This window comes from Pipistrellus kuhlii, unplaced genomic scaffold (genome assembly GCF_014108245.1).
Source record: "Pipistrellus kuhlii isolate mPipKuh1 unplaced genomic scaffold, mPipKuh1.p scaffold_m20_p_2, whole genome shotgun sequence".
Taxonomy (NCBI): domain Eukaryota; kingdom Metazoa; phylum Chordata; class Mammalia; order Chiroptera; family Vespertilionidae; genus Pipistrellus; species Pipistrellus kuhlii.
Genome location: NW_023425515.1, coordinates 70120949 through 70147062, shown reverse-complemented (window position 1 = coordinate 70147062; position 26114 = coordinate 70120949). Strand labels below are relative to the sequence as shown.

At 40.2% G+C, this 26114-nt stretch overlaps 1 protein-coding gene across 1 annotated transcript; it reads left to right on the top strand.

Moving 5' to 3' along the window:
* The first annotated feature begins 4672 nt into the window (after positions 1–4672).
* On the top strand, positions 4673–17031 carry CPOX (coproporphyrinogen oxidase). Its single transcript, XM_036445759.2, has 7 exons — positions 4673–5256; positions 7455–7598; positions 7866–7976; positions 9341–9482; positions 10518–10736; positions 13922–14026; positions 15696–17031. Exons 1-7 carry the CDS (start codon positions 4749–4751, stop codon positions 15781–15783), a joined length of 1317 nt encoding a protein of 438 aa, XP_036301652.1. The 5' UTR covers positions 4673–4748; the 3' UTR covers positions 15784–17031.
* The last annotated feature ends 9083 nt before the right edge of the window (positions 17032–26114 follow it).

Sequence of the window (26114 nt, the reverse complement as noted above, 5' to 3'; positions counted from 1 at the left end):
CTTGCAGTGCCTTTCTAGAAGACATTCCTTCTCTACTTAACAAAATAATAGTTCTAGCCTCCCACCCACCCTAATAAATGAGTAGATTTAGAAAATCACCATCCAATTTGAAACATAGAAGAAAATAGATGTTGAGGTTCTTAAATAATCATTTCTATGCTCTGTTTCCCCTTACATGCTCCTGTAATACATAATGTGAGTGGTTTGTTAATGTTGCTGTAAAGTTCTATGTTGCATGATGTGAGGAACACATCATTTTATTATACTCTGTTACCTACAATAAATGTGACTGATGCTTTATCTAACATGCTTTGAATTGTATAATATACATTGACAGATTTTATGATCACCTGTTAGGTAATAATGTGTATTTTTTTTTTTTCTTACAAAAGCTGCTGCTGACTTTTAAAGCTGTTTTTTTTTAAGACACTAATAGTGGATGTATGTGTGTGTGTGTGTGTGTGTATATGAAGTCCATACTATCTATTATTAGGTGAAGTGGCATTCTCCAGTTTAAAGAGAGAGAGAGAGAGAGAGAGAGAGAGAGAGAGAGAGAGAATCCATACTTAGCAGAATTGCATGTCATGTAAATTCCCCAAAAAACAAAAATGAAATAAAAAAATTTAAGTCCAAGGATCTCCTGTATCTGTTTACTTAATCATATTACAAAGTATCATTTTATAGATCAAAATGATTGTGTACAATAACCCCCCAAATTTGCTTCAGTTAATGAAAAACAAGTTTGCAACACCAAATTGAATTGGATATTTAGTGTATTTAGCTTTAAAACCCCCAAATTTTAATGATCTATGTAAATATATGAATCTAAAGGCCCAAAAGTTTAAAATAAAAATTCTAGCAAACACACACACACACACACACACACACACACACACCAAAAAAAAAAAAAATCCACTTTTGTTAATCTCATTACTACCTCCCCATCACCGCCTCATTAGAATTCTGACAAATTAGCAGAAGTAAGCAAAGGCAAACATATGTGATTGCTAATACTTTGTTCATAATTAGCCTGAGTTTCTGTATCTAGCCAACATAAAGTCCCTTTAGTATAATAATATATTTCTTAATTTTTTCTTAAATTTTATTTTCAAAATTTAAGAATTGGTGTAAATAGTATAGTTTAGTAAAGACAGTGGGAAGTATGAGTGTAAGTGTGTTTAGAAGGCAGTAACACTGTCTGTCAGAGGGATGCCAGTATCTTCTCAATTCTCTCTGGAAAAGGGCAGATTCCTTTACCGAAGGGCAGACCCCAACAGAGCTTGTTATGTTCAACAGAGCTTAGGAGAATAGAGGAGGGTAGAGTTCATAAGGATTCTGAGAAGCTTGTGTGGTTTAAAAAATGATACTTAATAAACCTACATCTCCTGAGTTTGTATAAGGCTAGTCAGATTCCTTCTGGCTGTCAGACTCACATGGAACATTAAGCAGTGTAGGAAACTGGGTTCAAAAACGATGAGAACCCCTACCTCGCCACTTAAGTTTTACAGCTTACTGCAAACATTTTATTGATCCCTGCTAGATTTCTTATGCTTGAAATCACTTGAATGAAAGGGGGTGCGTTTTACTCTCTACTGACAAATCAGGCTTACGTACAAGTATCCTTTTTTTGGACAACTCCCACAAAGTGTGATTTAAATTCACACGATCCAGGCTACTAATCTATTTCTTAAGAATAACATTATAAGGTGAAGGTAAGAAGAGTGCTGGAAGTCAGGGGAGGAAATGAGAGAGGCTCTTTGCCTAGAGGCTAAGGATGGGGGTGGAGGGATGGAAACCTGGAAACTAGTCCCCAACTGGCTCAAGGTGAGCCTGTCTGACTGGACAAGCATTCAGCAGGGCCTGTGCCTGCTTACCTTTTAGTGCCTTTCTGGGTAGTCTCAGAATCAGAGCAATAAAAAAAGGGGGTTCTTTAAAATGAGCCACAGATCGCCTGGAGGGGTAACCCAGTTGGTTAGAGCAGTGGTTGGCAAACTCATTAGTCAACAGATTGGCAAACCATGGCTTGTGAGCCACATGTGGCTCGCCAGCCGCAGTTTACCGACCACTGGTTAGAGCATCATACCAATACAACAATGTTGCAGGTTCCATCCCTTGTCACCATGCAAGAAGCAACCAATGAATGCATAAAAAGTGGAACAGCGAATCTTTGTTTCCCTCTTTCCCTCTCTCCCTTCTTCTTCTCTCTCTCTAAAATCAAGTTTTAAAAAGGTTTTTTCTATGTGCCAGAGAGGTTTCTTCGTGATGAGATGCATGTTATCACCAGACCCAGTCAAACCTCACCACAGTCATCTAGAGCAGGCAAACAACACTCCCTAGAGCGATAGTTCTTATCTTTCCTTCCCCGACCCTGCAACTCAGCCTTCCAGGAAGCCGCCACACTATGGCCAAAAAAACCCCAACCAAACAAACTTCCCCAGAGTAGTATATTCACTTCTCAATCCAGGCCTTTACCTGCTAAAGAGTCAGATGTGCTCACCAACCTACATTGAGTCCCCTGTGAGAGCTGCATGACACAGCTGTAGGTAGGTAAACTATGCCACTTTGAACCATGGGTCTGAGCATAGCCATGGGAGTTCCATCACTGCATCTAGCCACTAAGAACAACCTGTAGAAGCCATCACCAGAGCCTTAAATTATCTGCTACTAGAAATTTAAATCATCCTGGGGACATAAGGGACAAATTAGCCCATGACAATCATTCTTACACTTCTATGTCCAGACAACATGGAACTGTGATATGGTTACAAGAAGAAAAAAATCTGTCATATCTATGTTAGCTGCTTTTCTCATTTTTGAAAGTGTGTGTATGGGTGTGTTTGGGGGTGGGAGGTTGAGGGAATGTGTGTGTTTGTCCTGCTAGTTTACAGGAGTTGTTGGAAATACTAAACCTGAGAAATAGTTGGCAGCATCCTACAACTCTTGGATGATTAAAAAAATGTTTTAAACCGCCTAGTCCTTCATCACCCAAACACACCAGGTCATGAATTTTATGCAGGTCTAGTAAAACAGTCACGTTGCTTTTCCTGACTCTAAAATAATCAAGTGGGCACTGTAGGAGCAAGGACTGGAAACACTTTAATGACATAATTATTGGCCATGTGAGGAAAGGTACCTGGTGTTAGACCCCATGGGGTCAGACCTGACCTGGGTCCAGGCACCTTGGCATTTGAGTTCTGGCAAGGAAAATAAATTCAGAGCCAAGACTCAAAATATAAGAGAACCTTTATTTAGAAAATCACAGAAGTAGAAGAAGAAGAAGTAATTGGTAGAAGAATTGGGCATAGTTAATGGTATAGTGGCGAAGGAAGGGCCCTTAGAGCTTAGAAGGGAGGAAGGAAAAGGTGAGATGCCTGGGTGGGCGTGGAGGGGGGAAAGTGAGGGGAGACATGGGCATGCTCTGGGAGAAAGCCAGCTGGGTCTCCAGCCTAAGAATAGATATTTTTAGGGGTGGTCCCAGGGGAAGATCTCAATAGAACAGTTAGCAGCTTTCCAGGCCCTTTCAGACCAAGCCTGAATGACTGGTCTGAGCCAGCACAGAGGTCATTCTCCAATGCAACTGGTCCTGAGGTCAGTCATAGGTTGTCACTTGTCTGGTTTAGCTGCTTTTCTGGGTGTGCAGTTATCTCTAGGGAGGAAAAAAGTTCTGTGTGTGTGAGGGGGGAAGAGGGACGCGGGGGGAGGGGGGGGGGCGCAGATGGGGGGAGGGGGCGCGTGGCGGGGGGGGGGGGGGGGGGGGGGGGAAAGACGGGGATCCAATACCCATGACCAGCAATATGCAAGGGGAGGAAATGTCACCCTGAAGGAGTGAGGTCCCACCCTACAATTGTCCTTTGCTAGGCACCTGGGCTTTCCTGGTGTCCTTCTATAACTGGTCAATCCTTCTTGCTCTGTTCCTGTCTATCTAACTGCCTGCCACAGGACTGTGATATTAAGTGTTCCCAGTAAGTGTTCTATATTTCCTGGAAGCCTTTCATTAGCTTTTCCCCACTTTCTTTAGAAATGTGCCCTTAGGCAAGGAGTTTCCAAGGTTCCACCGAGTCTATGGGTCTAGAACCAGCCAGGAAGGGGCCTTGTATAGATTATGGAGCTAGGATTTGCAACCCTGTTTGGAAATATAGGTCAGGGGTAGTTCAGGGAGAGAGGGTCTCTGGCCTTATTTTTGCCTGAGTCACTCCTGGTGTCTCTAGCCCAATTCCTCTTCTCCCTCTGGTTGAAGTATGTTCACAGCATACTAGGGCTGTCCCTAATTTACAAGAACGCCTCTTTCCGCTCTGCCTATGCTCCCCCTGAGCTCTGGCACCCCGCTGGAAAGAGGCAGAGCTTGGGTGGAAGCCAAGGCTTTGCAGCCTGGTTCTGGAACCCTGCTCTCGTCAGGTGTCCTTTGAGCCACCGTCTCGTCATCCCTTTCGGTGAAGAGCTCCTAGCTCCCCCCACACACACACCCCACCCCACCCTCTTCATCCGTCACCAGAGCTCTGGCACCCAGCTCTCCTCCCCTCCTCTCCTCCACTCCCTTATGGGGAAGGTCCATCCTTTATCTCCTGGCCTCACCCTTGCAGGAGGCCAGGAGCCTGGACTACAACTCCCAGGATCCCTCGCGGCGCACCCGCAGCCGGGGAGCCAGGCCGGGTAGTTGCTTTTCTTGGCCCCGAGTTCCCGGTCTCCTCCCGGTCGGTCCGGTCGGTCGGCTCGGGGCGCCGGCGCTGCCCGGTGGAGAGCGCGGGAGCATGGCCTTCCGCCTGGCGCGGCTGGGCGCTGGGCCCTGCTGGCGCGGGGCGCGGGGCGGCGGCGCGGGGCTCCGGGCCGGGTCCTGGCGCCTGTGCCGGCCCCCGGGCGCCGCGGGCGCGGAGCCGAGCCGCGGGCTGGGGCTCGGCGCGGCGGCGGCGGCGGGGGGCGGCCCCGGGCGCCGGGGGGCCGGGCTGGCCGCGGCGCTGGCGGGGCTGGCGGGGCTGGCCGCCGCCGCCTGGGGGCACGTGGCGCGGGCGGAGATGGTGCCCAGGAGCGCCTCGCCGCCGGGGCGGCCGGGGGAGAAGGAGGAGGACGAGCTGGCCCGCCGCTGCCGCGGCTTCATGGCGCCGCCGGTGACCGACCTGCGCGAGCTGCGCGGGCGGCCGGGCGACATGAAGACCCAGATGGAGCTGCTGATCCTGGAGACGCAGGCGCAGGTGTGCCGGGCGCTGGCGCAGGTGGACGGCGGCGCCGGCTTCTCCGTGGACCGCTGGGAGAGGAAGGAAGGTGAGGAGGCGGGCAAAAAGGGGGGTCGGACTTTCGTTTTCGGCCATGAAATAAGGGGACCAGATCGTCCCGCTTTTGGCGGGACAGTTCCGATTTCCAACAGTTTTCCCCCGCGGCGTCCCAAAAGCGGGACGACCTGGTCACCTTACCATCAAATGACTCGGAATAATAGGGTGTGAGAGTAGGAAAGGGGTACTTGCTAGGTCAGAAAGGGGACACCGTTCGGAAGATTGATACTGACAGGGCCTGCCGCCCTCCGCTTGCAGGTGTGGAGTCAGATGTGCTGTCCCGCTAGCGCTGGACATTGCAGAATCTTTACAGTGTTACAAGGGCGCTTTCCGTGGACGTCTTAGGGTTATGTTAGCCAGCTAGCGTGGATGCCCAAGTTTGTAATCGAGCATAGATTTCCCCGCATTTCATCCCCTTTCCTTGGTGTGTTTCTTCCGTCCCCTCCTCTGGAAATGGAAAGAGACACTTGGCGCCTCTAGGCTGAGTCCCAGCCAGACTGCAGCTAAGAGTGTCATTGTATCCTGTCACTTCCCCAAGTTGTACAAGAAGTATTTGATTGGTTTGTCAGGAGGTCTACAAAATGCACTTCGAACATCACCACCACATACACAACCCACACACACACACACACACACACACACACACACCTTTATCATCAACTTGAAGGATTTCTGGCTTTCATTCAGCAGCTTCTTATCAGCTGGTTTGGGACTGTGATACTGACATATTCATATTAAGTGAAGTTAAACCTGGTTTTCCATCTTGTAATGTTTTCAAGCGAAGGCCATTGAAAAAGGACACAAAACCTCAAGTACGAGACTAGCTGTGTGACTTTCTGAAGATAACTTTTTTTTTTTTTTGCCTCTGTTTCCTCACCTGAAATCATATATAAGGGTATTGTAAGAATTAAACGAGTTAAATATATGTAAGTGCTTAGAATATTGTATGATGCATAGAGAAAGCAGGAGACAAATGTGTGCTTGGAGAAGGTGTTTTACCTTTCTGTGCCTCAGTTTTCTCATTTGAAATATAGTTGTATGGGGTCATCTTATGTCCTATCCAGCTCAAAGAAGTCTTAGAAATAAGACAAGCTATACATGAGCCTTTATGACAGCTACTCTTGTAGGAACTCTAGTGTCTTGAAAAACAAACAGACCAGCCACTAATAGTAAAGCTCATATACCTAAATGTACTGGGTCTCACTCAATTTAGAGTTCCAAATCCCCTAATCAGTGTCGGCAAACTCATTAGTCAACAGAGCCAAATATCAACAGTAAACGATTGAAATTTCTTTTGAGAGCCAAATTTTTTAAACTTAAACTTATTCTAATGCCACTTCTTCAAAATAGACTCGCCCAGGCCCTGGTATTTTTGGAAGAGCCACACTCGAGGGGCCAAAGAGTCACATGTGGCTCACGAGCCGCAGTTTGCCGACCACGGTCCTAAATGATCGAATATCTACTGTTTTTTAGTTGCCTGTAAACTAAATGAAAAGGCAAACACTAAGAAAAAACAATTGAAACAATATGGAGTTCTTAAATTTGGTAATAATAAAACTTTTCAAATATCCATTCCTGTTTTGAACCTTAATTTTCTCTCTTATATCATAACCAAAGCAGTAGTATTTGAAAGGAAAATGTTCCGGTGATTTATTTCATTTTTATTTGTTTTTTTGTTAATCCTCACTCAAGTATATTTTTCCCATTGATTTTTTTGAGAGTGGAAGTGAGGGGGAGAGACACAGAGAGAGAAACATGGATGTGAGAGAGACACATAGATTGGTTGCCTGCCCCATATGCCCCTTAGTCAGGGATGGAGCCTGCAACCGAGCTAAATGCCCTTGACTGGAATCCAACCAGAGACGCTTCAGTCCATGGCTCAAAGCCCTAACCACCCAGCAAACTGGCCATTGCCCAGTGATTTATTTTAGATGGCGGTGTAAAAATGTAGAAGACATGTTCAGTTCTGTGTTTTGAGGAGATAATATTTGCCTACTCTCAGTAGCAAATGTTATAAAGCTAAGCTAATTACCTAATTTTATTGCACCTGAAAATTATAAATATACAGATATTGAAAATGGAGGAGGAGAATAACTCCTAATCTCATCACCTCATGCAAGGGTTATTTTTAGTTTCGTACTTTATTTGCTATTTTTTCATTCTTTGCTCATTTTATATTTCTATAAACAGGAGGTGGGGGCATCAGCTGCGTACTTCAAGATGGGCATGTTTTTGAGAAGGCAGGGGTGAGCATTTCTGTCGTTCATGGACATCTTTCTGAGGAAGCAGTGAAGCAAATGAGAAATAGAGGGAAAAATCTGAAGACTAAAGATGGTAAGCCAGTCCCATTTGCCTTTACTAGTTGCTGCAAACTGTTCTTCCCCACAAGTTTTATTTGTAAAATAAATATTGCTTCTGTAAAAAGCCATTTGGGTGCATATGTCCCATAAGCATGTTCACAGTTACTTTTTTTTCTCCTAATTATATTTTAAGAAACATATTAAAAAGCAGCTTTTGGAAATTGATCCAAAAACCGTATTGGAGGTACTTTGTATCAAGCCAAGTGATTGAGAGCAGCTCACCGTGTGTTTTATTTTCCAGGTAAACTGTCATTTTCTGCTATGGGTGTGAGCTCCGTCATCCACCCCAAGAATCCTCATGCTCCTACCATCCACTTCAACTACAGATACTTTGAAGTAGAAGAAGCTGATGGTATGTGTGTCTGGAGCTGTGGAAAGTACTACTGTGCTAAATGTGTATTTTACAGCAGGTTAGAGAACATAACATCTAACAGCGAGAGAGAATAAATATGATTTTAACTAGATTTCTCAGTAGGCATATGATGGCTTATTCCTTAGCAGGTGCAATGGATTATGCACTGGTCATGAAAATGGGATTGGCTCAACTCTGATTGCTATCGATACATATTTCTTCCTACAAAGAAGAAGTGTTTTTGATTGAATGAACCTGAACTTAGAGTGCACACAGGGCTCTTTGCAAATATAAACCCACCTAAAGGGAAACCTCGTGTGTAAGATTAAGTTGAAATTGAGGACTTGCTTTTGGAAAATACCTTCCCCATGCATAGCTTTGCTAGCCACCAGTGCATTGTAGGATGGGATGCACTTGATCCTGCCTCGTTATGCACGTGCAATTCCAGCTCGGGCTCCCGTTAGCTGAGCCAGCTCTTACACCTGTCCGAGCGCTTGGGCAGTGCCACTCTGCTCCTCTTGATGTCTCTGTAGGTGATGGCATTTAAAGTCAATGTATTTAACTTTTCATTTTGAAGTTGCTTATGTTTAAAAAATTGGCAACTGGTACTGACAACCTATAGACCTAACTAAGCACATGAAATAGTTATTCTCTCTCGGCAAGTGTTTTTATTCTTTCTGGGGGGAAGGGAAGATGGTACTTAATACAGGCAGCATAAGAATCCCCTGTTTGTTTGTTTTTTGTTTTTATTTATTTGTTTGTTTGTTTGTTTTTAAATAAGCTATAGATGCCTAGGCCAGATATTTGCTTTATTTTTATTTTTTAAAATTGTGATCAACAGAGGCATTTTAAACCTCTCATGTGATTTTAATATGCAGCCAGAGTTAAAATCCACTGCCTGGTCCAGCTGTGTGGTGTTTGATCATTTCTCTTCTTGGTTCTACTCTCACTTTTTAGTTTCTTGCTTCTTCTTTCCTGCCCAGGCCTTACAGGCCATTTAGAGCTAATTTCAGATGTTTTTTTTTTTAATTATTATTATTATTTTTTTTTTTGAGAGAGAGAGGTGGGGGGGGAAAGGGGAGAGTGGAGAGACATTCATTTGTTGTTCCATATATTTATGCATCCATTGATTGATTCCTATATGTTCCCTGACTGGGGATTGAACCCACAATCTTGGTATATGGAGATGACATTAATCAGCTGAGTTACCTGGCCAGGGGCCCATCCAGTTCAGTGTTTTTGATTGTCCCCTGTTTCATGCTTAATAAAATAAGCTGATAAGTTAAGTTTGCTAATACATTGAGTAATATGATGCATCTCAAAGTCCAGAGTGAAAGTCACGTTTACATGTCTTGATTTGGTAGGTAACAAGCATTGGTGGTTTGGTGGGGGAACTGACCTTACTCCCACGTACTTGAACCAGGAGGATGCCGTCCATTTTCACAGAACTCTAAAGGAGGCTTGTGACCGGCATGGCCCAGATCTCTACCCTAAATTTAAAAAATGGTAGGTCATGATACCTAACGTATATTTTATTCCTCACTAAATACCTTTTTTTTAGGTGACGAAGGTTGAGCTATCATTGCCCACTAGAATTGGGATACTAGTTTTAAGTGGTTTTCTTAAGTTATTGACTTAGGAATATTTGAATGTCTGCAGTAAAAATTGGGTAGCAGCATATTCTTTGATTCCAAATGATTTAGAATATAAACTTTAAGGTGATGTATGCCTACAAGTCCAAGGCTTAATCCTCTGGTGGAAATTAAATTTTTTTCTCAGGTGAGAATTGTCTCCATTCCCATGGGAATGCTGGTATATAAGGGCGTGGGAAGGGCCGGAGAACTATTGGGACAGATGGAAATGAGAGATTTGCAGCAAGGAGAAAGGTGGAATTGGACACTTTGTGAATGAAACTCTAAGAAAAAACAAACAAACAAGAGTTGTGAGGAGACCCAGGATGTTTGGTAGGTATGAAGTGGAATCTCAGCATAAGTTGCTTCTGAGGACAGCAACAGCACTCGTTTCAAGATAAACAGTATTAAACTGGGCTGTTTGTTTCTCTTTCACTGAAGGTTCTAAGGGCCCGTATGCTTTAGATGAGGGGTGTCGAACTCAATCAGAGAAGGGGCCAAAATCTAAAATCCAGCCTAAATCGCGGGCCGAATGGTTTACTGAACAGTCATAAACTGTCATTGTGATGGAAACGCAGCGGAGTGCAGTGATGACAGCGCAGTGCGGGCCACATTGCAAGGCCTGGCGGGACGGATTTGGCCCGCGGGCCTTGTGTTTGACACATGTGCTTTTAGATCGACATGTATTAAATTGCCTACTTGCTTTGCAGATAAAAGTAAAAGCATATTCTGCATTGGTGCTAACTCAGGAGATCCCTCTAAAGCCCTTTGTTCATTTTCATAGTTGGACAAAGAGTGAGGACCCTGCTGGCTTTAGTCAAGGATGGCGCTGAGTGGAAACACTCACATTGACTTGCATGCCTTTGTTGTTTCCCTCTGACCCCCGATTTGGCCTTGCTCTGTTTTCCAGGTGTGATGACTACTTCTACATAGTCCATCGTGGGGAGCGCAGGGGCATCGGGGGTATCTTTTTTGATGACCTTGACTCTCCATCCAAGGAGGAGGTGTTTCAGTTTGTGCAGAGCTGTGCCCAGGCTGTCGTTCCTGCTTATATCCCCCTTGTGAAAAAGCACTGCAATGACTCATTCACCCCTCAGGAGAAGCTGTGGCAGCAGCTCAGGAGAGGACGGTGAGTGAATGGAAGGAGAATACACCGCTCATTGTGTAACTGGGGAGACGGGAGAGAGCTGTGGTGACAGTGGGTGGTGTGCTGTCCTGGGCAGATACTTTTTCAGAGTTGTATTAGTACTCACCCTAATTTCTTTTTATAACCAGATGAATAATAAATGAATAAAAGAACATTATGTAACATAGTATTTTAGAAAGAGCAAAGTGTATTTCATTTGTCTACATCAGAGATTCATAGTAGGCACGTAGTAAGTACTTGCTGAATTTAATTCAGCCTATTTCTTTTACTTAGTTTTCAAGCAGTACCCTCCAGCCTTACGCCAAGATAATGGGTACCATTTAATGTTTTTGCTGCTTTGTAAATTTGGAATCACTCCTTATTTCATTCATCATTAAGGTTTCATGGAGGTTGTTTTAATGAAAATAATCATTTTAGAAGTCATTTACATTTAATTTACTAGTTGGTCCTTATTATGTGCCAACCCATATATGAGGCAGTTTGCATCTATTTTTCTCCACAGACTTGTGATTTTGGAGTAATCATTATCATTTTAGAGATGATAAAACTAATTCTCAGAAAGGCAAGTTCCTTGCCCAAGATTACACAGATGGTAAATAAAGATCCCAGATGTGGAACCAGGTTATCATGAGTTCAAAACTCGCAGCCTTTCCCATTCATAAAGGAAGTGGTTGAAGCAGGTCTGTTTTTCTTACCATGATATTCATCTTAGCACCCTGCTCTGTGTGTTGAGCTTGGTGAGCACATCTGGGTGAACATCCTGAGATTATCTTCCGCTGGGGTGTACTTGTGAATCAGCTCCAAAGTAGCCACTTCCGGCTCACAGGAATTTCTCATTGCCATCTTAATTGCATGTGTACCACTGGTCCCTGGCTGTAAAATGGATTTCTCACTTGTGTTCATTCTGTATCAAGCATAGGAAGTTTTGGGCACTTAAGGAGGTAAGACTAGTGCCAAGAAAAGGTCAACTTACGTAGCATTCCAGGTCTAAAGATAAATGTCCGTGTGCCCTTTAAGACCACCTGTGCTATCTGATCTCTGTTTATAAACATGGGAAAATGAGGGTTGATTAACTTTTCTTCTTAGAAATTGCTTACACAATGCATCTGTTTTGGGACATGTTTTTGTTGTTCCTATGGTTTTTCAAATACACTTTTACTTCTTTCTTTTTTCGCTTGACACTTATGTGCCCCTGTGGCTAGTCTCTTTGTGCTGACTGGTTAATGCTATTAACTACTTCAATAAAAGGTGGGCATAGCATGGACCTGTAAAAACAAGCTCATAGTTCAGGAGGAAAGTACCCCTAAGAGGATAATTTAAAAAGAAAAACAAAGCACTGTGGAAAGTACAGTGGTCTAGTTTTTCATAAGATTTGATATGCAAACACTTGTGTTTTGGGTTAGAAGTGTGAGGTGTTAGTTAATTTTCTAAGGTGTGGTGGGCCACTCTTCTTCAAGGAGAGCCTCCGCCTACCACGCTTATCTCTGGGCTTCAGATGGCAGTGAGCTCTGGGGGAAGATAACCCAGCTCCTCTGCAGTTATCAGCACCGTCTTCACTCGCTTACAATGCATTACAGCCCTATCTGTCTCCTTCAGGGTCACTCTTCCCCACCTCCGCCCAAAATGAGTTTCCCCTGCAGTGAGAGCTTTCCTTTTGACTGTACAGTCTTATTTGCAAACTCATTTAGTCTCTTGTCCTCAGTTACTATTATACTATTCTCTCATCAGACCTTGAACTTCAAGTCTTAGAGTCTTTTTTTCCCCCCATAGGAGAACAGAAACTAAACATCTTTAACTTAATGTTGTTTTGTTGTATTTTGAGAAAGGGAAGATAAAAATTAGGCATCAGAAGGGAATGGTTCAAGTCCATAGTTCCCACGTACCTCAGAGAGGAGTAATGTACAGAGAGAATCAGAAAGAACAGATCTAAGCAGAGCCTGATGGGAGCCAGAGAGGCTAATGTAGGGAAAGATATATCATTAACTAAAAAAAGGAAGCAGCAGGGGATCCTCCAAAAAGCTCGTTTAGGGAGCTCCTTACAAGGGTCTTTGACAAAAACATCAATTCCAATTAGAGAACCACAGTCATTCCTTAAATAAAATTTCAAAAAGGTCCTATCAGGCAGGAGTGGAAAAGGGCTGTGAGAGATGGGTATAATTTATTTTAACTTTCTCAGAACCTTTGGCAAGTTTCTACACACAAGAGCACTTTCTAAAAATTGAACTACTTCAGGATTCTAGAAGATACTTTCTTGTATGTATGATTAACAAAGAGAATAAAAAGAATATTTGAGGAAGTTTAGACTAAGAGTAGTTTCTGACAAGTTGAGAAATGATCTGAAAGGGGTACTATTTATTGACATTTTCTGATTTATGGATCATTCTAAATTATTTTGGGTAGTAGAACTTATTTTTTTTAAATTGGGGAGAAAAGACCCTTTTACAAAAGATCCCATGATGTTAAAGGCAATTATATTTTTAAGCTAGACAGACTTTGTCTGGCCGTTAATGGAAAATTAATGTACTGAACCAAGTTTTCATTGATGCTAAGGATATTTTTCTAAGCAAATAAAATTGAGCACTGCAACTCAACTACTGCCTTTTATTATGATTGCCATGAATCTGCAGGAAGGCTGATTTATGTCACTGCTTGTTAATGCTATTAACTACTTCAATAAAAGGGAATACCTAGAATATATTAGTAGATGTTAACAGATTGCTGTCCCCTGCATTTGGCCTTTTAATTACAGGTTTGTTGCCCTGTGTTAGTACATGTGAGGAATAGGCAGTGAAATGAAGTCTGTGACTCGGAACTGTCTCAGACTAGGGGGCAGACCCAGAGGGAGTCACGCCATTTCTTTTTCACGGTTGTTGTGCCTTCAGGTTCTCAGCCTTGTGTTCATTCTTTTTATTCATTAGAAAACAACCTCCTTATCTTATAACTGCTCTGTGTTGGGGCTGAATCTATGTCCTATTGTTTGTTGGGTAGAATACCCTTTTATTCATGCCTGTCCAGATGGAGAAAACTCAGCGGACTGTGGTCTGTGTCAGTTCCAGCTGATGGGGAGAGTGGGCAGGATGAAGTCCCCCTTTAAGTATTCATTATGGGCTAAGGAAGATTTTACTCAGCTGACCCTTAATGTTGTCTGTTTGCTGTCCATGTGTCAGGTATGTGGAATTTAACCTGCTGTACGATCGGGGTACAAAGTTTGGCCTCTTCACTCCGGGATCCAGGATCGAAAGCATCTTGATGTCTTTACCTCTGACTGCTCGGTAATAACTTGTCACAATAATTATCCCCCAACCCTGAGCCCTCAGCCCCCACCAAATATAAACGTTAACACCACAAATGTCTTACCCGGAGACTTCACTGGTTTTGACTTTGCTGCTTTTATTAAAAAATCAGAGTCAAATCATTAAGGAAAATCAAATTGGATATTTTAAGAGATATCAGGGTGAATGATACAGCTTTGTGTGGAGAGCAGAAGGACAGGGGTGATGCTGTCTAAGGGCCAGATTATCCTTGCCTGGGTAGTATTCTAGGAAGAACATAGCAATTTTTAAACTTAATTTTATTAGAAATTATTGCATGTGTGAGGAAATGTCTTACTCTCCCATAGGGAGTGTTAAGCTTGTTTGACGGTATGATGTGCACAGCATTCTCTCTGGTTTTCCATGCTGCTGTGGTGAGCTAGCTTCCTAGAGGTTAATTGAATCTGTGTGGGGAATTTTACAGATGGATATGTTTACATTGGTGCTATTAGGTTAATAAAAATCTATAACTGACTTTGTTGCTTTTAAGAAAATGAGAATGATGTGTGTCAAGACAAATAGAAAAGATCAGAAAGAAAACAAGATTACCATTGTTTGTTTTACAAGAGTTAGAATCCTTTTTCTCCATGAATTTAAATGTCTAAATGAGAATGAACTACGCGATGCCATGGACAGTCTGCCTTGCCTCGTCCTGCTGTTCTGATCTAGCCTTGTGAGAGCAGTACCCTCTGTGGTTCTCATGCCTTCACAGTGGCATTGGCTCTGTCTTTGTCTGACTATTGTTTAGGGATCTTCTGTCCTTGGTTAGAAGATCATGCACGTCACTGTTAGGCATTCCGGGCACTTGAGAGATGAGAAATGAGTGAAAAGTAAACATGACCACCAGGCCTCTGGTGATCAGCCTGATCACCCTGGCCCCTAAGTATAATGCACATTCCAAGCAGATGTGGGCGGATTAGAAATCACTGCCTTGCTCAGTTGAGTAGCATTAACACAACAGGTCACTTTTAGCTTCTTATAATCTATACTGGGGGTCTGTAAACTTAAGCCTGCAGGATAAATCCAAGTCCACTGAAAGGTGTGCTTTTGTACAGACCTTGACCTAAGAAAGGATTTTACATTTTTAAAGGGATTTATTAAAAGAAAGAAAAAAATAAGTGTATATATATATATATATATATATATATATATATATGAATGAAAGAGACTGTGTATGGCCCCACAAAGCCTAAAGTATTTATTATGTGGCCCTTTATGTTATCTGATGTATTATTTACTTTAATTTTATACTCATGTTTTTTTCTGAGAGAGAATCTATTTAAAAAGGCATACCAATAAACACAAAATAAATGTGTAAGTGTGAAGCTAAAAATAGTTTCCCATGGGTCATTTAAGGTTAGAACTTTACAAAACCCTAAATTATAGAAATGTATTTTGCTTCTGGGATATTAGCCAAAGTGTGCTCAGGAATTAAGAAACTTTATTTCTTTAGCAAGTATTTTTGAAAAGCCTGGTGGGTGAAAGGCATATTAGGCACAGTGGAGACAAAGAGGTATGAAACATTTTTTACTCCTTTAGGACTTTATTTTTCATTTATCTTAAGTAAAGAGGTATCTATGTTTATTATTTTTATTTTTACATTTTCTGCTTATGTTTTGGGTGTACATAGATGGGAGTACATGCATTCACCCTCAGCGAACTCCAAAGAAGCAGAAATTCTGGAAGTTCTTCGCCATCCAAGGGATTGGGTGCATTGACAGACGAAGCAGCCGTCCTGGGGTTTGGGGACACAGAACGTGTGCTCCCATTCCACTGGCCGGCACCGCTGCCACCCTGTGGCAGGTAGTCACCTGTGTCCTTCATTCTGGAGCCTGCCTTCCTGGCACCGTCGGTTTCCCTTGGATGCTGTCGGCGACTGATGAGGAAGTGACCACAAGTCCATTGGTTGACATAAACCTAATTTATACTTTGAGAATCATTTCATATGACTAGTTTACAAAATATGACATTGGGCTTCTTGTATTGAGTTAAGGGAATCTAAATATTATAGTTTGTATCAGGAGAACTTCTCATGTTATTTTTATTTCTTAAAAATTTTAGTTTCTGCCACAAAAATATGTTGTGGGATAAATTTGTTTTCATTAATTCAGTGACATTGAGCTTACCAGTAATTTTTTAAAGCAACCTGAAATGAAGGTAAAAAATTTGCTTTGTTGTTATTGAAGTTTTTTTAGTCATAATATTTGTATGTCTGTATCTTGCTGTAGAAATCATAATGTTGTAAAATGCTCATTTTTATATAAAGATAGATATTTAGGAACACTTGAAGTTTTCTTAATCTCTACATGTGTTACAATTCAGTGATTACCTGTGGTTAACTCTCCATTAATGTTATTTCAAAAAGGGACATCTCAGTTGTAACTTTAATTTTTGCAGAACTGGAATTTGTTATCTGGACTTTTGAATGTGAAAATTTATAACCATAGATTATGATATTTAGAATTTTCTATTCCAGACAGTTCTATATGGAAATTTAAAAAAAAAAAAAAAGAAAAAAAAAAGCCTGGGGATGTCATAACTAAAGGAAATGTTTCTCACTGAATGAGAACATTTTCCTTCTTTACTTAAAGTAAACATAAATGTTATGACTGTGAAAAGCATGTAGGCATTTTATAAATATTTTTTTCTTGTAAGATGGACTAGTTGAAATTGTCTCTTTAAATAAGAGATTCTGTATGTAACTCATATTTGCTTTTAAAAGAAATTCACAAAATTCTTAAAATGGCTTCTTTGTTCACATAATAATATGAATGTGTGTTTTTAATTCATAATATATTGAAGTTTGTAAGGAATATTATCTTCCTACATACTATTAAGCATTATCTTGGAACATGTTGAATGTATGTGACTGTGTGTGACTCTTTAGGGCTGGAAAATGTATGAATTCTTTAATTGTCTTACAACAGATCTGCTGATTAAATTTATTATGGAATATGGCTTACAAATGTCTGTATTTTTAACTTTTATTCAGGATAATGTACACAGGGAAGACAAAATATTTCTTAGTTCTAACACCATAATTCCTCACCTGAATATTTGAACCTCCCTAAATATAACTTTTGCACTCAAATTCTCATGGCAGTTTTATTCACAATAGTCAGGAACAGAAATAATACAAATGTCCTTCAGCAGGTGAGTGATAAAGTATGTTATAGCCATATATTAAAATACTACTTAGTAATGAGAAGGCATGGCTTGATAAATGCAACAACATGGATGAATATTTAAAAAGCATAGTGCCAAGTGAAAGAAGCCAGACACAAAGAGCACTCACTGTATTACTACATTGAAATTTTCTTAATCTCCACATGTGTTACAATTCAGTGGTTGTTAACTCTCCATCACTAGAAAAGTAAAAATTCTAACAACAGAAAGCAGATCAGTGGTTTCTAGGGGGTATGTCTGGGAATAGAGCTGGGAAATAGATTGTGAAAGGGAAGAAATGAATATTTTGAGGTGATGGAAATGTTCCATATATTGATTGTGACACTGGTTACCAAATTGTATACATATCAAAACTTACTGAACTTCGCACTGAAAATCATAGAATTTTATTGTGTATATAATTTATACTTCAACAATGCTGATAAATTTAAAAAAAAACTAATATAGGCATGTTCAAATAAACCTCAGTTTACCTTTTACAAAATCTGCTAGCATATTTAGGTGTGTTTAGGACTTCTTGGGGTCTGGGCATTGGACTAAGGTAAAATTTCAAAAATTTCTTTGCACATCAGTTTTCCGTACCCTTTGATGTATTTCTCTTACAGGTGAGATGGGGGGAAAACATAATTGAATAACTATTGGAGAAAAGATCATTCTGCTGTTACTCAAAGAAAATTTCTCTTTCAAATCTGTATTGATGTCTATTCTGAATCTACCAGAGGCCCAGGTGTACTCCCAAATGGCCTGCTTACCTGAGTGCTGCTCTTCCATGTGTCCGTTAGTGGTCAGAAGGGATGGAAATTTGGGGGGAGGATGTACCTGCTTTGGAACAAATTTCTAATCACTACTCTCTATCAGTATACTCCGCCTTCCCACCTATTGAACTCAGCGTTTGAATTAGAAAACTGCATGGTAAGGAGCACCAGATTAGAGGGCCAAGAAATGTGTGTTTTTGTGAGTACTTATCCTTCCATGTGTCTTTTGCTGTTACATTCAAGGCTGGAATCACCTGCAGGTTTTTTAATCACACAGCAGTCCCTAAGCTAGACCACTGGAAGGCTAGGCTCAGCTTAGACTCAAATTTCACCAGGTGAGGTAGCACGGCTGCCTTCTGACCCAGCCCCAAAGGTTAAGTAGTTCACTCTGTACATTCCATTAGTTAAGCGAGTCACTAGGCCAGCTCCACATTCAAGGGAAGGAACTAGACCTTATTTAACTCACTGGCAGGAGTGCCAAGGAGTATGTGGTCATCTTGGAAACCAACACAGCCTTTCACACCCAAAACCACAAGCCACTGCCTCTTTCCCTACCTCGCTGTCCTAATAAAATCCCGTTGAGTCTGCCTTTGAAATGCTTCTTGATTTCCTTCTGCTGTCCACTGCCACTGCTGTTGTATTATCCCTGCCACAAGTATTAATTATGTATTTGAAACCCCACATTTAAAAATGTGGTCCCTCCCAAAGAAACGCGGAAGATTTCAATTTTATGATAAACCTAAATTGTCACAATTAAGTTAGTGAAGTGTGAACATTTACAAATGTCTTGAATCAATTCTGAATTTAGTATTGTTACCTGAAACCAAGGCTTAGGTCGTACAATATAAAACCTCACAGACCTGTCTCTATGGGTGGTTTAATACTACATACACACTAGCCTAGACTAGCAGAGCAAGATCATTGAACTGCATCCCATCTTCCAATCAATTTCTTTGTTTTGATTCTAAAAGTTAACTCAAACATCAGTATTTTAAAGAATCCTTCACCTATTAATTCCCATTCATTAACACACGTTTGAACATAAAACTTGGCATGATCTAATGCATCATGGTTTCAGTGAGTTTAATGAGTCAGTGAGTTGGCACAAATACAGTCGTTTGGCTTTGTACTCATTTACAGTTGCAACATCGACTCGGTCACGGACTCATTTACTTATGAAATGGTTGGGGAGCTATCAACTTAAAGTTCACAAATAAAATTGTACCGGTTGAATGCCTCTATTAACAGAAAGAGAATAATGCATTTATAAACAGAAGTCTTCATAGCGATTTATGATCCAATCTGGTCAAAGTGGTTCCCATTGTCTGATTTGGTGAGGCAGCCTGAGGCTTTTAGAATGTTCTAAGCATGCTGCTTGACATCCTTGTACCCACAGAAATAATATGCAAAACTGCAGCCCCCCTTACCAATTTCTTATAGTTCAAGTTGTAATTCAGTAGATACCCTCAAAGAATACTAACTTTATTTAAAATTTTAAATAACTACATCAATACAAACTTGGTAAATTCTGCTGAAAGTGTTAATCCAGGTGTATTTGCTCTTATATACTATTTACCATGAATAATGTGAATATTTCTAGAAAGCAATAAGGACCCACTTTTCATCTTCACCTCCTCTCCCCCACTCTTTCAGTAATGTGAAGGAGATATGGGGTCTTCCTCAGAGCACCAAGCCTTCTCCCTGACTCTCCAGCATGTGGAGGGGAGACCAAGCCACCCCTGCTGTGCCAAATCGGAATCCCAGCTCACAGAATCTGTGAACACAATAAAATGGTTGCTGTTCTATGACACTAAGCTGGTGTCAGCTTGCTAAACAACAATAGATGATTGGAACAGGTTAAAGGCCCTTCACACACAAAAAAGAGGAGAGCAGTTTTATATGCCTGCAAGCTGCCTATGCCAGTATTCAGAGATGTGAGTCTGAGGCTCACGAGAGAAATTAAGTCTAGAAACAAATATTTACCACTTATTTGTGTAAGGATGCCAATTGAAGAAGTAGATTAATAAAGGAGAGTCGAAGAGTGAAGTGGGGCCAGAGAAATGAGTTTGGGAAAGGTGTGAGGGAAGGAGGCCAAGAAGCAGCTCATTGAATAAATGGAATAAAAACGAAGGAAATTAAAAGGGACAAATTGGGTGTGATTGTAATAAGGGTTGAAACATTACAGTAGCTATGCTTCTATATATATAGGAGATATTGAAATAACACATGTTACATATAATATGTTCAATAAATCAGGGTTTAAGTTCAGACTTTTAGAAATGAGCCCAATCTCTAAATTAGTAAGGTCTTCTTTGGTACTAAAATTTAGGTAATAAAATTATTTCCACTAACATAAGTAATGTCTCAAGTTTCTCAAATTGTGTTTAAATGTGAAAGTCTTTAAAGAACCAGCAGGTGGAGCACCTTTACTCGAGAAAATCTACTTCTGGATTTCTGTTTTTGTTTTTTAGGGGTAGGCTGGGAGTGGAGGAAGAAACAGTGAAGAGAAGTGAATGGGAAAGAGGGGGAGGGGTGAGAGAGAAAAGGTAAAAAAAAAAAAAAAAGGAGAATGAGGCAGGAAAGAAGATGAAAGAGAACCGTTTGACATCTCTCCTTCACTGAATTATGGTATTGTTGAATGATTATCTAAAGGAATTATTACATATTTAATCAAACACTATTATTTTTTCCATCACCATTTATCCCCTCTATGCCCTCTTCCACCTCTACTCACCCCCAATCACTACACTGTTGTCCATGACCGCAAGTTTTTTCTCTCTCTCTCTCTCTCTCTCTCTCTCTCTCTCTCTCTCTCTCTCTCTCTCTCTCTTTTCCTTTTTGGTCAATCCCTCCACACACCTCCAGAGCTGTCTGCCTGCTCTCTATGAGTCTGTCTCTGTTTTGCTTGGTAGTTCAGTTTGTTCATTAAATTCCACATATGAGTGAAATCATATGGTACTTTCTTTGACTGGCTTATTTCACTTAGCATAATGTTCACACTGTTAATTTCAGTATGATGTTTATATCTTGTCAAATGTCAAATGGCTCATGTTTCATTTCTCTCTTTATTGCAGAGAGATTCTGAAGTTGGCAATGTTTACAATCCCAGTAACGTTGAATGTCTAAGGCAGGGGTCTTCAGCTGAGTTCCTAAGGAATTCCTGAACTGTGGATTAGTTGCCTGAAATCATGAGAAAGCATGTATGTTTTTCTTAGAGTCCATAATGAAAATGTGACTCTCAAAAGGATGAGTGATCCTGAAAGGACTGAGGATTACTTAGTACAGAAACTGGGAAGATGTCTATATCCCAGGGGGAGCATGTGATAATTCAGTGAGAAACGGTTAAAAAATTTTTTTTATCCATTCAAAAGTTCTATTTTTGTGCATAATTTAAATATTTGCCCACAATAAATTAGTACAGTAATGCATATATTTAATTCACAAGTAAGCAAAGGTAATTGAGGGCAACAGAATTAGCAGTACAATTAAAAAAAAACTTGCTTGTTCAAATAAATATTGTACATTCTATACTTTTTAAAAAATCCTAACCTGAGGATATATTTCCATTGGTTTCAGAGAGAGAGAAAGGGGGAGAGAAACATCTATTTGAGAGAGAAACACCCATTGGTTGCCTCCCATACTCGCCCTGACCTAGATCTTAACCCAGGCATATGTCTTGATGGGGAATCAAACCTTTTGGTATATGAGAACATGCTCCAACCAACTGTCCCATCTGGCCAGGGGAACATGTTTACACTTTTTTATATATATATATATATATATTTTATTGATTTTTTACAGAGAGGAAGAGAGAGAGGGATAGAGAGGTAGAAACATCGATGAGAGAAGAATCATCAATCAGCTGCCTCTTGCACACCCCCTACTGGGGATATGCCCGCAACCAAGGTACATGCCCTTGACGAGAATTGAACCCGGGACCTTTCAGTCCGCAGACCGACTCTATTCACTGAGCCAAACCGGCTTTGGCTGTTTACACTTTTAAGGACTAAAAATGAAAACAGAGAAATCAGAAAGCTAAATATTTTGATAAATCAAAGAGAGAAAACATAACAATATTACTGGAACTTCTTACCTCTTGCTAGAGTTACAGAGGAGGAAATGGAAATATGTTTATTTTCCATCGGTTTAAAGGGATCTAAAGGATGCTGTCTAAAGAAATGGAGAACAAGATGTTAACTTAAAATGTGATAATGCAGGTATTCACAAGAATAGTAACAGAAACCAGATTACCACAAAACTAACAAACATGTGAAGAAAAGCAACCTGTAGAATAATACATATATTATAGTTACATTTGTATAAAATTCAAAGAATGCAAAACTAGGTCATAGAGTGTTTTTAGGTAATATAACTGAAGAAAAACCAATGGCAAATTCAAGTGAGTGGGTAAAGGACTGAGGTAGGGCTTTAAAGTTGTTAGTACACAAGGGGCATTTTCAACATTTCTTACTCAATAGAACAGTTCTTAATATCCTACTCATGTTTTCTGAACATTAATATGTTAAATATTTAACTATAAACCTTTAACCTAAGAGCAGGAAAAACTTTATTCTGTTATCTACATGCAACTCTATGGGTTTTCTTGTTGCCATGCCGATATGCATTTCTTTAAAAATCAAGTATTTTTCCCTAATGTGAAATTAATGCCTATACTTTGTGGAAATTTGGAAAATAAGTAAAAGTATCAAGAAAGAAATAACCATCCCATTTTATACCTCCACTCAGAAATAACCATAACTACTCAATATTTTGGTGAATTTCTTTCATGCATATTTGATTATACTAATTAAATAATACTGTATATATAATTTTGTATGCTGATCTCATCCCCTCCCCATAAATTTCTATCTTAAGAATTTCCCCTGTTATTTAAAACCTCCAAAGGCAGAGGACAGGATGGGACTGAAAATAGGGGGTTTCCTGAAAATGAGCTCTTACTGGGGGCTCTACACCATCCCCCATCCCATTCCTCCAAGGGAATTTGTCCTCTGGATGGGCAGGAGATGCAAGGGATATTTTCTAGAAAACTATTTTCCAGAATAGTTCTAGAGAGAGAGAAAAACAAAACAAAACAAAACAAAACAAAACAAAACAAAACAAAACTTCTTTACCACTGAGAGCTTTGGTGTTTTTACCATAAAATGAGTAGCTCTTTGCTCCCCTCTCATCCACTTCAACCCCCAGAGCTTTCAATCCAATTATTACTGTCTCTTTAGGAGAATGTATCATCAGATATTTGAAGGAAAAATCTCCAAATATGAATGAGAGAACAGACAGACCTTTAGTTAATATCCTTAGATAGATAGTAGATTAAACTTGTTATTTAGAAATACAGAGGTAAACAGAAGATAGACCTAATACATTTTTAAATGGTTGTTTTTGGGGAGAAGGACTGGGGGTGGATAGAAATGGGACAGATAATTATTGGTTTTCATTATAAGCCTTTACCACTGTTTGATTTTTTTTTTAAAACTGCAGGCATTTATTAGGTTAATAAAATATTAGAAAGTAAAGGCCATGGATTTTTTTTTAAGATCTCAAAATATTGTTTTCATTATGCACATTTCCACATCACATTGGTTGTTTTTTAATCAGAAAGAATTTTCCATTTTGTCACATTAACCTTTTATCATGAGTTGCCATTACTTTATCACTGTTTCTAAAAACCTCTTCCTGTTTTTAACCACATTGTTAAGATTAATTAAATGCAGGTTACCTTTTAATTATAATAGTTCTACCTTGAAGAGATTAGAGTTGCTCAGAGGAAATAATTTATTAAAATAAATTCTTCAAGGTCCATAGAACTTTATGTGTGGCACTTAAGTATTTTTTCTGCCTATAGCTAATAAGTAAAATAATTGTTCATAAAATGCAAACTGTTTAATCAGAGATGTCATACACATCAAGGTACATGAGGAAGGTATTCCTGAGGGTGGGTGCTGGATGATGTTCCGTGTGTGACCTCTTCAAAGTTCTTATTTGGCAATTTAGAAATTGCATGGAGATCAATGACCCTCTAACGGTTGACCACTATTTCTTGCGTTATGACTTTTCAACATAGCAGCCCTCTAGCTCAGCCACAGAGACATCTCATGAGTTATAGAGGAACTTGAGCATATTTGTGCTTGTGAAGAAACTAAAAAAAAAAAAAAAAAAAAAAAAATTCCAGTTTTATAGCTCTTCTTTATGTTTCCCTCAAATGATATTTTAGTGACAATCTGAAGGACTAGCTACTGATGACTGGAGAACCTCCATGTGGCTTGGAAATCACTAGACTAGGGAAATGAAAGGAAAGTTACCCAGTTAAAGAACCAAACTCCACAGCCCCTCACTGTTTCCCTTTGGTCCCACAAAATTAGAGGAAGTTTGGTGGAAGGATGAGCCAACCTGATGCTTGGAGAAGATATCTGGCCTCCTCCCTGGGTGATCACACAATCTATGTGCTGCCACTGCAGGGTCATTGCTTCAAGGTCAGACTGGTGGCGATGTGACCCAGGTGAGCAGAGAGATAAGACTGAAAGACATTTTCTGGAAAAATTAGTTACAAGTTGAAGAATGCTTCTTCCTTAATGTTGTTGCATGGTTTGGTTTTCACCCTGACAGGTTCCAGTGTGGGCAGGTAGGGTGGAGTCCTCTCATTCTTACTCTACCTTTGTGGTATACTTTCTTTTTTTTTTTTTTTTCTTTTTTTTTTTTTTTTTTTTAATATATTTATTGATTTTTTACAGAGAGGAAGAGAGAGGGATAGAGAGTTAGAAACATCGATGAGAGAGAATCATCGATCAGCTGCCTCTTGCACACCTCCTTCTGGGGATGTGCCCGCAACCAAGGTACATGCCCTTGACCGGAATCGAACCCGGGACCTTTCAGTCCGCAGGCCGACGCTCTATCCACTGAGCCAAACCGGTCCCGGCTCTTTGTGGTATACTTTCTGAGATCACTGTTGTTTGTTACTCATAATTTTTAGTGATAATCTTCAATAATCAAAAATGGAATAATTCCTCCTGTTGACATAGCATGAAATTGTAACCGAATTTTTATTAATTAAAAAAATTGAGTTAGAAGCATACACATTTTGAAAATTATACAGAATGGGGCAAAAATAGATTTACAGTTCATATGGAAAGCAACTAATAAATAGTAATGCAATAAACTGTGTTTCAAGTACTCACAATTATAAACCTACTTTTGTTTTATATATTTTATTGATTTTTTACAGAGAGGAAGGGAGAGAGACAGAGAGCTAGAAACGTCAAGGAGAGAGAAACATTGACCAGCTGCCTCTTGTACACCCCCTACTGGGGATGTGCCCGCAACCAACGTACATGCCCCTGACCTGAATCAAACCTGGGACCTTTCAGTCCGCAGACCGATGCTCTACCACTGAGCCAAACCGGTTTCTGCTATAAACCTACTTTTGTCCCATCTATATGTAGAAAGACAACATAGCATCATATTTTCATTACTTATATTTCTAATCCTTGAACCTCTTAATTTTTTCTTATCAGAAAAGATTTTAAATTACATAATTATATAATCATAAAAATTTAGGTAGCCATATTAAAACAAAACTCCTTTCCCCTTTTTATATAACACCATTTTGTGTGTGTATATGTGTGTGTGTGTGTGTGTGTGTGTGTGTGTGTGTGTGTGTTTTGTTTGTTGTGATTTTTTTAGTGTACAGTCTTTGGTTCTTGCTTACATTCTGTTGTTTGATGTTTGATCCTCTGGATTCATTTTAATGTGTTTTGTTCTGTTACTAAAATACTTTTCTTTGCACACACACTTGAACTTTTATTGCACATCTTTTTATTTTTTTATTTTAAAAAATGTATTTTATTGATTTTTTACAGAGAGGAAGGGAGAGGGATAGAGAGTTAGAAAAATCGATGAGAGAGAAACATCGATCAGCTGCCTCCTGCAAACTCCGCCCCCCCCCCCCCCCACTGGGGATGTGCCCACAACCAAGGTACAAGCCCTTGACCGGAATCGAACCCAGGACCCTTGAGTCCGCAGGCTGACACTCTATCCACTGAGCTAAACCGGTTTCGGCTCTTTTTATTTTTTATACTATTTTTTTCAAATCC